This window comes from Schistocerca piceifrons, chromosome 2, assembly GCF_021461385.2.
Source record: "Schistocerca piceifrons isolate TAMUIC-IGC-003096 chromosome 2, iqSchPice1.1, whole genome shotgun sequence".
NCBI classification, from domain to species: Eukaryota; Metazoa; Arthropoda; class Insecta; order Orthoptera; family Acrididae; genus Schistocerca; species Schistocerca piceifrons.
Window position 1 is genome coordinate 180202248 of NC_060139.1, and position 12731 is coordinate 180214978.

The 12731-nt window shown below is 37.7% G+C and overlaps 1 protein-coding gene across 3 annotated transcripts in view; it reads left to right on the top strand.

Moving 5' to 3' along the window:
* The window catches only part of LOC124777445 (soluble calcium-activated nucleotidase 1), an 82796-nt gene extending 73738 nt beyond the window's left edge, over positions 1-9058 (top strand). For all 3 annotated transcript variants that reach the window (XR_007015729.1, XM_047252858.1, XM_047252860.1), the window contains one exon: positions 8899-9058. Coding sequence is in view for 1 of the 3 variants with exons in the window: in XM_047252860.1 (XP_047108816.1) it covers positions 8899-8931 (33 nt within the window). In the remaining 2 variants the exon portion in view is untranslated. The remainder of the gene's footprint in view (positions 1-8898) is intronic.
* Positions 9059-12731: the final 3673 nt, after the last annotated feature.

A 12731-nucleotide genomic window follows, 5' to 3' on the forward strand; every position in this document is an offset into this window, starting at 1 on the left:
AACATTCTACACTGACATTAAACACAACGTTAGCCTCCCACAAACTCTGCTGCCAGTAATGCCACATCTTACTTTGAAACACTGTGACCAAGCAGAAGAAGCATTAAAGTTTTCAATACTTAACTTTTTTTGTGAATTATAAAGCCTTTTCTATCAGTGTTGTGCCTGAAATAGGTACAATATCTGCACACTGTTGCTGAAAACAAGTCCGTAGAAGTTCTCCACATCTGCAAACTTTCCACCCTGGATAAGCAACACTGCTTTTGTAGTGGTTGGGTCGAAAAAACCTGCTTGAGAGTTAGGAACGAGTTATTAGGGGAAATAAATTGGACTGTAAACATAACTATACATTTTTAATGAGGTCAGTTCTTGAGGTAGTACATCATCATCATCATCATCATCATCATTAGTATTCTGCCGAAAGTCAGGTTTTCACATGGTAGTTCTCCAGGCTGTCCGGTCTTCTGCCATCCTCTTCAGGTCTGAATAATTTCCTCTTCCTTTTATGTTGTCTGTCATCTTGTATCTCCTTCCTCTCAGTCTTCTCCCACAAACCAATCCTTCCAAAGCATCTGCTAGCAAGCACTCCCCTCTCAATGAATGTCCCAATCAGTTCTTTTTTCTTTCTCTTACAACCTTCAGCAGACATCTTCTCTCACCAACCCTTTCCAATACTCTTTCATTACTCACTCTTTCCATCCAGCTTATTCTTCCATTCTCCTCCACATCCACATCTCAAATTCTTCTAACCTTTTTTCATACTCTTGTCTCAGTGTCCATGTTTCTGCCCCATATAGTGCCACACTCCAGACAAAACATTTTCCAAGCCTTTTCCTTCGACCTTTATCTAATTTTACCACATAAGAGTCTCCTCTTTCAGTTGAATGCCTCCTTCACTTTGGCAATTCGAGTTTTCACCTCCTGGTGACATCTCAAGTCTTCAGTTATTGTGCTTCCAAGATATTTAAATGCACTTACTTGGCTAATGGTAGGTTGTCCTAGTTTAATATTGGACAGTCTGCTTCTTGTACTGATGACCATACTCTTCGTTTTTGCTGTGTTTATTTGCATCCCATATTCCACACAAGCTTCATTCAGATCTTTCAGCATGTTATTCACTGTCCACTCACTTTCTGCCACTAATACCATGTCATCAGCAAGTCTTATACATTCTATTCTCTTTCCACCAATACTTATTCCTCTTTTCCCACCTAAGCCTTTCGCAATAACCTCTTCAAGGTATGCATTAAACAACAGTGGGGAAAGGTAACAACCTTGTCTAACACCTCACCCAATGCTGCTTTCTTCTGACATTTCAGTTCCAATCCTTATCCTTACTTTCTAGAGTAAATGTAGAGTCTGTATCAGTCGTCTCTCTTTCCAATCTACTCCTTTCCTCTTCAAAATATCCATCAACTTGTTCCACTGAACTCTGTCAAAAGCCTTTTCTAAATCTATAAAAAAAAGCAAAGATTTCTCTACCTTTTTCCATATATCTTTCCCCTATAGCTCTTAACAGGCCAATAGAATCTCTTGTTCCTTTTCCTCTTCTAAATCCGAACTGCTCCTCTGCAACCCCTCTATCCGGTTTGCCGTATAGCCTTCTATTCAGCACTCTCAGCAACACTTTAGCTGCATGAGAAATTAGACTGATGGTCCTATGCTCTTCACATATTTTAGCATTTCACTTTTTCTCTATTGGTATCATAACTGTGGCGAGGAAGTCCTCAGGCCATTCCCCTTTGTCATATATGTGATTACAGAGGTAGACTATTTCTTTTCTTGTCTTGTTTCCCAGACTCTTCAACAGTTCTGCTGGCAAATCATCAATTCCACATACCTTCCTATTCTTCATCTCTGTCAGTACCTTTTCTACTTCTGCTTCCAAGATGGTGTATCCCTTTCCATCTTCTGGCACATCTTGCTCCTCTTCAGCCTTAATTTCGCTTTGTATTTCATCCCCCTTATACAGACCTTCAATATATCTTTGCCATCTGTTCAAAACCTCCTGCTAGAGTACCATCCGCTCTTTCTATTTCCATGTTATTCCTCTTCCTTTTACATTCAAAAACTATCTCACTAGCCACTCTATACATCATTTCATACTTTCCCCTCTTTCTCCATTCTCTCTATTTCGTCGCATTTCTGTTTCATCCATTTTTCCTTTGTTTCTTTAGTTTCTCTTCTTAATTCATTATTCATTTTCTGTACCTCTTTATGCCTTCTTCAGTTTCTAAATTTTTCCACTTTCTCCGCTCTTCCATCTTTTTCAACATGTTTTCTGTTATCCATTCTTTTTTTGCTACTTTGGGATACTCTAATTCCTAGTACTTCTTTGGCAGAGTCCATGAGTCCTTCCCTCATTTTTATCCATTTGTCATTAACACTTTCATCAACACTACCTCTTTCCCATTTTTCCATAAATTTGTTTTCCAAATCTGATGGCTTTCCTACCTCTTTTAGTCTTTCTGTGTTTAGTCTTTCTTTTGCTTTACCTCTCCAGACTTTTTTCAGCTTCACTTGTATGTTTCCCACTACTAGATTGTGGTCTGAATTTATATCCACTCCTGGATGAGCTTTGGCATTCTTCAAACAGTTCCTAAACCATTTTTGTATTAGGATGTGGTCCATCTGATATATTTCCCTATTCAAATTTGATATCTATGTGCAATATCTCCTTTTGTGGTGTTCAAATAATGTGTTACCCACTGCTAATGAATTTTCTTCACAGAAATTAATTAGTCATTCACATCTCTCATTTCTTATTCCTAATCCAAATTTTTTCTACTGTATCTTCATCTCTTCCTTCACCCACCACTGCATTCCAGTCCCCTATGATGATAATGCAGGCATTCCTGTTTTCTTTCTTGATGAAGTCTTGCATTTTCTCATAATATTCTTCCACTTCCACATCTCTATGCTGGCTGGTTGGCATATACACCTGTATTGACACCAAACCTTTTGAACTAGCCTTCAGTCATATCATCATCAGTCTTCCATCAATATATTGTTCCTTTGATTACCTTATTTTTCAGCTTTTGCCCTATCAATATTCCTACACTGTTTTCACCATTCTAGATTTCCCTTGAACAAAAGAGCTTATAATCTCCACTTTCTATCTCCCAATTTTCTCCCCATCTCATTTCACACAAACCAAGGTCATCTAATATGTTCCTTTTCATCTCCTGTTTTGCATTCTCTAACTTTCCTGCTTGCAGTAGTGTCCTCACATTCCATGTTCCAACCTTTATCTTTCCTTCCTTCACTCCCCAAAGTACATAATAAAACAAGAAAACTAAACTCAAGTTCAAAAGTAATTCTTGAAGTAAATTCTAATATGTAATTTACAGTAATTTGGTAGCCTATAGATAGTATTTTTACTTATACTGTACTACTGTAACAAACAGAGTAAAAAACATTCATCCATAATGATTTTCATTAGGGATGAGTCATGTGTAGATTCCGGTTACATGAGTCCAAGTATCCCCAGTTCTCTAGGAATCACCTATTGTGGGAATCACCGGGCATTGATTCTTTGTTACTAAATCTTTATGTTAGTGTACTCATTTTATCTTCACAATGGTGCAGTCATACAAAAGTTGATGAAGAAAGTAGCAGAACAGAAAACTACAGTCTGTCTCAAATGTCAGTACATCTGACAATAGATTTTTTTTGTTTTCTCACTAAAAACAGGTCAACGTTTAAGAATACATTTATTATCAAGAAACACATGCCAGCTGTTTAACACATTCAGTAATAATTTTGCTATCAATAATCATTCTTCAGTAATATTCAGAGATTTGACACAGATTATGAAGAGTGTTTCATTACAAAGCTATGACCAGAGGAGCTGTTCAACACATGCGCTCTCTCTCTCTCTCTCTCTCTCTCTCTCTCTCTCTCTCTCTCTCTCTGAATCTGTCTGTCTGCTGTCTGTGTATTGGGGACAGGGGGGGGGGGGAGGGGGGGGGGGGGAGGAGAAAGAGAAAGAGTGAAGAGTAGAACTGATAAAAATAAAAAGGATTTTGGAAATGATAAGCAGCTGTCAGTAACACACCCTTCCTTGATTGATACAGCAAGTTGGAATGATAGTAAAAAAAAAAAAAATGCTTCTCTCTGCTTTCCTTTCGTTCTTAGTAATAAAGGTAATGAATTACATATGATCTTTAAATGTAAACATTTACTAACTTGTTATATCAGAAGTATCATCCAATCGCTTATTTTAATTGGTAAATTTTACATTCTAGCAGTAAAAACTTTAGAAAGTAGCTTTTTATAAATGCAACTGTTTTGGCCAAATTTCTTGGAAAATGCCGATTTATAAATGTTCTGCCCACTGGGCATTTGCCCTGCCCACATCACTAGGTGCAGGGGCATACACATCTGCTTTTTAATTTGTGGAATTTCTAACTGGCTGAGTTATGGTCCTTTTCCTCTGTGTGTAAGACTTGCACACCTACTACATATTTGTGGTTGAAGGCAAAGGGTTTCTCTTTGCTTTTGTATATCCCTCAGACAATAGGTAATTGCTTATTCAATGCAAAAGACAAACAACCAGCTATCACAAAAAGTGAGTTTATAAGAGAATAGGCACATAAACCCAGTTAACAAATCTTCTGGAGTTATGCAGTAAACAGTCAAATTACTTATTCACAACAACAGACTGAAATCTGCTTGGGCTGATGAGAATATGAGAAATTATAGTATTCTGCACTTTAAACATTTTTTTTACCTCCAGGTTTACCATAGGGAAATAATACTATCATTCTGTTTATTACTTGTCTAAAGAGATATGGATCTTGCCTTGTTAACTTTTAATTCGCTAAGGAGATGATATAAATCCTCTTGAAATATATTGACTTCAGTTGAAAGGATCCATTTCAAACCATTTGGAACTCCCAAAGACAAAAAGAAATCAATGAGTTACACTTGTTGTGTCCACAACATGAGAGTTTCAGAGACACTTAAGACTCAATTATTTCGATCTGCTGCAATTGTAACCTACCTGTAATGCTACACCACCGTTTATCAGCACAATGGCCCACTTTCTACTCAGTGCCTAACCGATGCTGGTCATAAACACCTTAATCCTGTCACTCTAGAAGAAATTCAGAAAATCATCATGTCTCTAAAAAGTAAGAACTCTGCAGAGGTTGATAATATATCTAGTAATTTATTGAAATATTCTTGTGTGTGGATAAGGGACATTCTCTGTCATATTTTCAATGCTTCCCTTCAGAAAGGTGTTGTTCCCAGTAAACTTAAGTATGCCATTGTGAAGCCCCTGTACAAAAAGGGCGATAAAGCTGAACTTACTAACTATCGACCTCTCTCTTTGCTGACAGCTTCCTCCAAAATTCTAGAAAAGCTAATACATGTAAGAATTACTGATCATCTTATGAAGAATTGAGTTCTCAGCAAGAGCCAATTTGGCTTTCAAAAGGGCCGTTCAACAGACGATTCAGTCTATGCACTTGCAAATGAAGTCCTAGAAACCATTAATGAAAAAAATGCTAGCACTTAGTGTCTTCTGTGATTTATCCAAAGCATTTGACTGTGTTGATCACCAAATTCTCTTGCAAAAAGCAAAATTCATAGGAATAAGTGGTGTTGCAGGCAACTGACTATAGTCGTACCTCCAAGACAGAAAACCAAAAGTTGTCTTGAATAGCTCAGGTGGAGTATGTGACATTTCCTCACATTCTGAATGGAGTTCCATTACATGTGGAGTGCCTCAGGGTTCAATTCTTGGGCCGCTATTATTCCTGATTTTTATAAATGATCTACCATCATGTACAAGCCTGCTGTGTAAATTTACATTATTTGCTGATGATACCACAATTTTTATGAGCAGTAGAACAGATAGTAATCTTGAGGAACTCATTAATCGCATACTCTCAGATGTGGTTCAAGGTGAATGGTCTCTCATTAAATTCCAGTAAGACCAGCTTTATTCAGTCCTGTACAAAAACAGAAAAGGAGAGTGAGATAAGTGTGACATGTGGTTATCAGCCAATGGAAAGAATGGAAACAGCAAAATTTCTTGGAGTGCACATTGACAAGAAAATCTACTGGTCTTCACGTATTATAGATCTCTGTAAGAGGCTTAGCTCTGTTACACATGCTTGTCACTACATGTGTTGAACCTAACCCTGCAAAAGTGGCATACTATGGCTATTATCACTCACTCATTGAATACGGCACTATTTTTTGGGGCAACCAGCCATTAGCAAGGAAAGTGTTCATAGCACAGTAGTGAGCATTAAGAATTATATGTGGATTGTGCCCAAGAGACTCGTGTAGAAATAGCTTTCAAAAACTTAAAATATACACAACTACATGCCAATATATTTTTTCTCTCGTGTGTTTTGTTTGTAAAAATATAGACATATTTCAACCAAACAGTAATTATCATGAGCATATCACATGGAGGAAGAATGACAGACAGTGAGCATAGAAATTTGAGCTTGGCTCAAAAGGGTGTCCACTACACTGGAACAAAATTCTTCAATGCTCTTCCTCCTGAAATAAAGACAGAGATTCATAACAAGAGTAAGTTTAGGGAAACACTAAAAATATTTCTGCTAGAAAAAGCTTTTTACAGTCTGGATGATTTTTTACCTAAATAAATTGTAAAATTTTAATATTATGTAATACAAGTTGACATAATGCCACTAAGAATGTTATTTAACTTGAGCTCTGTATCTGTTATCTGTAGTGCATTAATGATTCTAAGAAAATATGTATTTTCTTTTTTCTGTATTGCTGCTCAAAGAATTTACTGTATAAATTTTTATATAATTATGTACTTGAATGTCTGTATATGCTATAAGACTGTCATATTGTATTTGTAAAAAACTGACTCGTTCCACGTCCTCGTGAACCCAACACAGCTGGACCCATGGAACACGAAATAAAATAAAATCAAATCAGTGAACTGGCTTTACTGCCACACCCATGCACTATGCTCAATGCAAGATGTGTTTGTAATGAAATACTATAGGAAACTATTACAATTTAAAAAAAACTACCCATTTCTGCAATCAGAAAATTGTATGTTGTCCTTATACAGTCTGTTTCCACTTGTAGTTATGTATGAACGTGTTTAAAGATACTAAGCTGTATAACTTCCTTGTAGGATTACTTTGCTCAAAGTAGAGCATCATTCTAGGGTTATTTTCTTATAACATAGCCTATCATATCATAAATTATTGTGGATATGGTGGCAGCATTCTGAGGTATAAACTGAATAGTATGATGAATTATGTCTGCAAATGCACCATTCATTCTGTAAGATCCAATAGCAGCACATAATTCAAGGTCGTATAGCTGGATCACCTGTCTCTGAGTGCAGTAAGTACATTTGGGAGCCATTAGATTGTTTTCGTTTCATAGACCCAAAAACTGAGGTGATTCTCATGGGTGTGGAACATGTCAGAAAGTATAACATAGAAACACAAAACATTCAAATATAATACTTGCTACCCTGATCATTTGTCAGGAGATAGTCAAAATAGGTTAATACAATGCAGTAAACTGGAACAGCTAATATTTACAGAACTAACACGCTGTCAGAATGAAACACTGTTATGCACTATTAATAAATTTATCATACACAAAATACCTAATCTTGACTGTTGTGGCCAAGTGTTCTCAAAACTGAAATCTAACAGATATTTTTACTTAAGCTGGCTTAACAGCCTCTGTTAAGATATTCATCTATGGAGTAGGAGTTGCCTATCAAAAAGTCTTTGAAACTCTGTTTAAACCATGCTTTGCGTGGCAATTTATTGAATGTGTGTTCCTGAATATTGAACCCCTTTTTGGACCAAGGTAAGTGATTTTAGGTCTTTGTGTAGATTGTTCTTGTTCCTAGTATTGATATGGGTTGGAAATACAGATGTAATACTTGCAACAAATTTCATTAAGGAATGAATATACTGAGAAGCAGTGGTTAGAATACAAAGTTCCTTGAACAGGTTTCTACAAGATGTTCTTGAATTTACACCACAAATGATTCTTATCACATGCTTTTGCACCCTAAAAACTTTTGCTCGGTTTGATGAGTTGCCATAGAATATGATCCCAAATGACATAATAGAATGAAAGTAACCAAAGTATTCAAGTTTTTTTTTAATCTCCTACATCTGACATCATTCTCGTGACAAATACGGACTTGTTTAGGCACTTAAGCAATTCTGTGGTATGCCCTTCCCAACTGAATTTATTATCGAGTTGTAGTCCCAGAAATTTAACACTGTCCACCTCTTCGATCTGCATGTCTTCATATGTTATCCTCATGCTGGAAGGAAAAGAAAGTGTATCCAAAAACCATTCACAACAGGAAAATAAGTAGTCAACATCACACTGATGTGATAGCATGTAATTTTGACAGCCTAACAGGCATTATGGAAATTATGAACATGCTCAAAATCAAAATGGTATTGAGCCAGCAGAGCAGTGTATGACAGAAGCTGCCAAAGACACCCACAGGACCACCACTGCCACAAAGAAGATGGAGGAGGACCTGATCTGGAAGGATTGCAGTATGGTCTAGGGACTGTTGACTAGACGTGAATTTAACTTAACTACAAAAACTGTAACCCAAACCTTCGAAAATGTTTTTTTCAAAACAGTATTTTTGACATTGGTAGGAAACATAAGCTGAGAGTGGTACCAGCATTCTAAATTTTATTCTCTATCAGCATATATAGTCGTTCTGTATGTCTTCAAAAGTCTATTTTCAGTGGACACTTTTGTCTCGATTTTATGGATGAAGAAAATGGCATTTGTTTCAACATGTCATCACTTTGTTAGAACTTTATATTTTGCAGTTATCCTATGTATGTTGACAGGAAGTATATTGAAAATTGCTTATACAAAATTATCTTGTTATAGGTCCAAAAGAAGAACTTTGTGAATTCCCGCTGATGACCAGTATGCCAGAAATCCTTCTACCTGATATAGCACTTACAGGGAGTGTGCAGTGTGTACCAAAAAATGATTCCTTAAAGAAAAAAGTGTAAGAAATGAAACTAATCATCAGATCTAACATTAATTTTTATTTTACTTGGAAAAAAATCCATGAAAAATGGTTACTTTTACAGCATTCAAAGAAGTCTATATCCTTAATGCAGTATGAGCTTTTATTCAGTAACAAAACATTTTGCACTATTGCAATACAGTAACAAGAATACTCAACAATAGAACTTAGAAAGCCTTCTTGGATAGTGCCCATGTGCCATGTGCATGTATACCAATGGGTCTAAATACAGGGAATCCATTGGCTCTGCCTTTATAAATATTAAAAATAAGAAGAGTGAACTAGTTTGCCTGCCAAAAGAGGCATCAATTTACACCACCAAACTCCTAGTCATTGAATGGGCACAAAAGTAGCGGATGGCCATAGCAACTACCCATATTGTAACACTTAAGGAGACATTCTACATGGTTCAAATATTAACATCAATTGGTGAGGCCAAAGAGAGTTATTATTTACCATATAAAATAGCTGCTACTATATCAGAGATGCAGAACTCTGGTATAGAAGCATCATTTATGTTAATCAAGAGCCATGCTGGGATTATAGGCAGTGAGAAAGCTGACCATTTGGCTAAGGACACAGCAATAAATGATATATCAGAGCAATGCATCCCAGTGGATGATCTCAGTGTGGTAGTTCAAGACATGGCCCAGAATGAATGGAACAAGGCACAGAAGACCAATGACCTGCACAAGGGCACATGGTGCAAACAAATCCACTCTCATCTAACAACGGCCTGATGGTATTCAGGGGAGTGGGCTCTGAAACACAACTCACATGGATTAGGTAATGAGAGGCAGTTCATGTGGATCATTGGCAGGTTGAAATTCAACCACAGCTGCCAGTGGCAACACCTTTTTGGATTCCACCTCATACTGTTGCTTTAATGCAACTGGAGGGGGGGGGGGAGCTCCAGGACATTAATCACATCACCTTTGGCTGTCTTCAATACAGTAGGGAATCCATTAGGCTGATTACATAGCTGGTTCACTTCCTTCTCATTTGTTAATTCTCTTGTTTATGAAGAATTCAGACAAATATAAATTAGAAATGGAATTTGTTTTAAACTGTAACTGTTAAGGGTGGGCAAGTCGTGTGTGTGTGTGTGTGTGTGTGTGTGTGTGTGTGTGTGTGTGTGTCAGGAGCAGATGTATTTATGTCATCTCTAATATTCTGCTTTGTCTGTCCATGTTTAGTTTTCTGTATCGTTCATCTAGAAATTGCAGTTTGTGTTAACTTTTCAAGACATTATATGTTTGGACTGACTATATGACTGCAACCAAGGTCAGTAAATAAAATGATGATAATTATATTAATTTCACACAGAGGACAGTGTAAGAAGATGAATAATGAACACTAACTTCACTTAATGAAGGTTTATTCAGCACTTGCATATACAAGAGCATGGAGCGAACTGCTTCTGGCCAGAACACATACAGTATATATACAGCTATAGAACATTCCAGTACAATGCTTCTTGCCATTTGTGGATACTTTTAGAATGTACTCAAACTGAATATAGAAATTAAATTTTTTCTGTTTAGGTAAGTTTTGAACTCACAACCCACCATGCAACAATCTAGTATCATAACCACATTAGCTAAACCCTCTGACTGAACACGCTGAGCTAGCGTGCAGGCAGCACTAGACTACGGCAACTGCACTACTCAGCTTCTTCTGCGTCTCGGTGTTACATCCTCCTAGTCCAGGAACGAGTCACCGGTCCTTCATACTCCGACCCCCGATGACTGATGTTCGCCCTGGCAGTGATCTTCTTAGAACTCCCCTTGCTGCTACGTTCTTCTTTGCCTTTTCGCTTGTTGCCTGTCACTGGAACTATGAATTTACCCTGGGTTGCAGGAGGGCTTCATTCGAAGGACATGGACCGTATCTCTGATCTGTCGTCGTCTTGTGTTGGGGTCAAAATCTTCAACTTCATAAGTAACATCAGACAACTGTCTTACAACCTTATAAGGTCCAAAGTAGCGCCTGAGGAGCTTCTCAGAGAGACCAACCTTCCGAACAGGAGTGAAGACCCAGACGAGGTCACCAGGCTAGTAGACAACAGGGTGGTGGCTCGTGTCATACCTTCGGCAATCGTTTTCTTGAGCCTGCAGCATGTGGAGTCGAGCTAACTGCTGAGCTTCCTCAGTTCTGGTTAACACCTGGCCGATGTAGTTGTCGTCCATGTCATCAGGATGTAACAGAAACACAGTGTCCAGAACTGCTCTCATTAATAAACGGTCACAATGTCCACATAGTACTAGGGACGGAAAGTTGGCTGAAACCAGATGTAAACAGTAACAAAATTCTAAACTCAGATTTTTTTAAGTGCATTATCTGAAAACTACCTTGAGCAGTTAAACAGAGAACTGACTCATGGCAATAACATATTAGACCTTCTGGTGACAAACAGACCCAAACTGTTTGAAACAGTTAACGCAGAACAGGGAATCAGTGATCATAAAGCGGTTACAGCATTGGTGATTTCGCCATAAATAGAAATATTAAAAAAAGGTAGGAAGATTTTTCTGTTTAGCAAAAGTGACAAAAAGCAGATTTCAGAGTACCTGATGGCTCATCACAAAAGTTTTATCTCAAGTACAGATAGTGTTGAGGATCAGTGGACAAAGTTCAAAACCATCATACAGTATGCATTACATAAGCATGTGCCAAGCAAGATCATAAGAGATGGAAAAGAGCCACCGTGGTACAACAACCGAGTTAAAAAACTGATACAGAAGCAAAGGGAACTTCACAGCAATCATAAACATAGCCAAAGCCTTGCAGATAAACAAAAATTACATGAAGCGAAATGTAATGTGAGGAGGGCTAAGCGAGAGGCGTTCAACAAATTCGAAAGTAAAGTTCTATGTTCTGACTTGGCAGAAAATCCTCAGAAATTTTGATCTAATGTCAAAGCAGTAGGTGGATCCAAACAAAATGTCCAGACACTCTGTGACCAAAATGGTAATGAAACAGAGGATGACAGACTAAAGGCTGAAATACTAAATATCTTTCTCCAAAGCTGTTTCACAGAGGAAGACTGCACTGTAGTTTCTTCTCTAGACCGTCGCACAGATGACAAAATGGTAGATATCAAAATAGATGACAGAGGGATAGAAAAACAATTAAAATCACTCAAAAGAGGAAAGGCCACTGGACTTGATGGGATACCAGTTCAATTTTACACAGAGTATGCGAAGGAACTTGCCCCCCTTCTTGCGGCGATGTACCGTAGGTCTCTAGAAGAGCGTAGCATTCCAAAAGATTGGAAAAGGGCACAGGTCATCACCGTTTTCAAGAAGGGATGTCGAACAGATGTGCAAACTATAGACCTATATCTCTAATGTCAATGAGTTGTAGAATTTTGGAACACACATTATGTTCGAGTATAATGACTTTTCTGGAGACTAGAAATCTACTCTGTAGGAATCACCATGGGTGTCGAAAAAGATGATCGTGGCCATAGACACAGGTTCCCAGATAGATGCTTGTTTCTTGACTTCTGCAAGGCGTTTGATACAGTTCCCCTCAGTCGTTTAATGAACAAAGTAAGAGCATATGGACTATCAGACCAATAGTGTGATTGGATTGAAGAGTTCCTAGATAACAGAATGCAGCATGTCATTCTCAACGGCGAGAAGTCTTCCGAAGTAAGAGTGATTTCAGGTGTGCCACAGGGGAT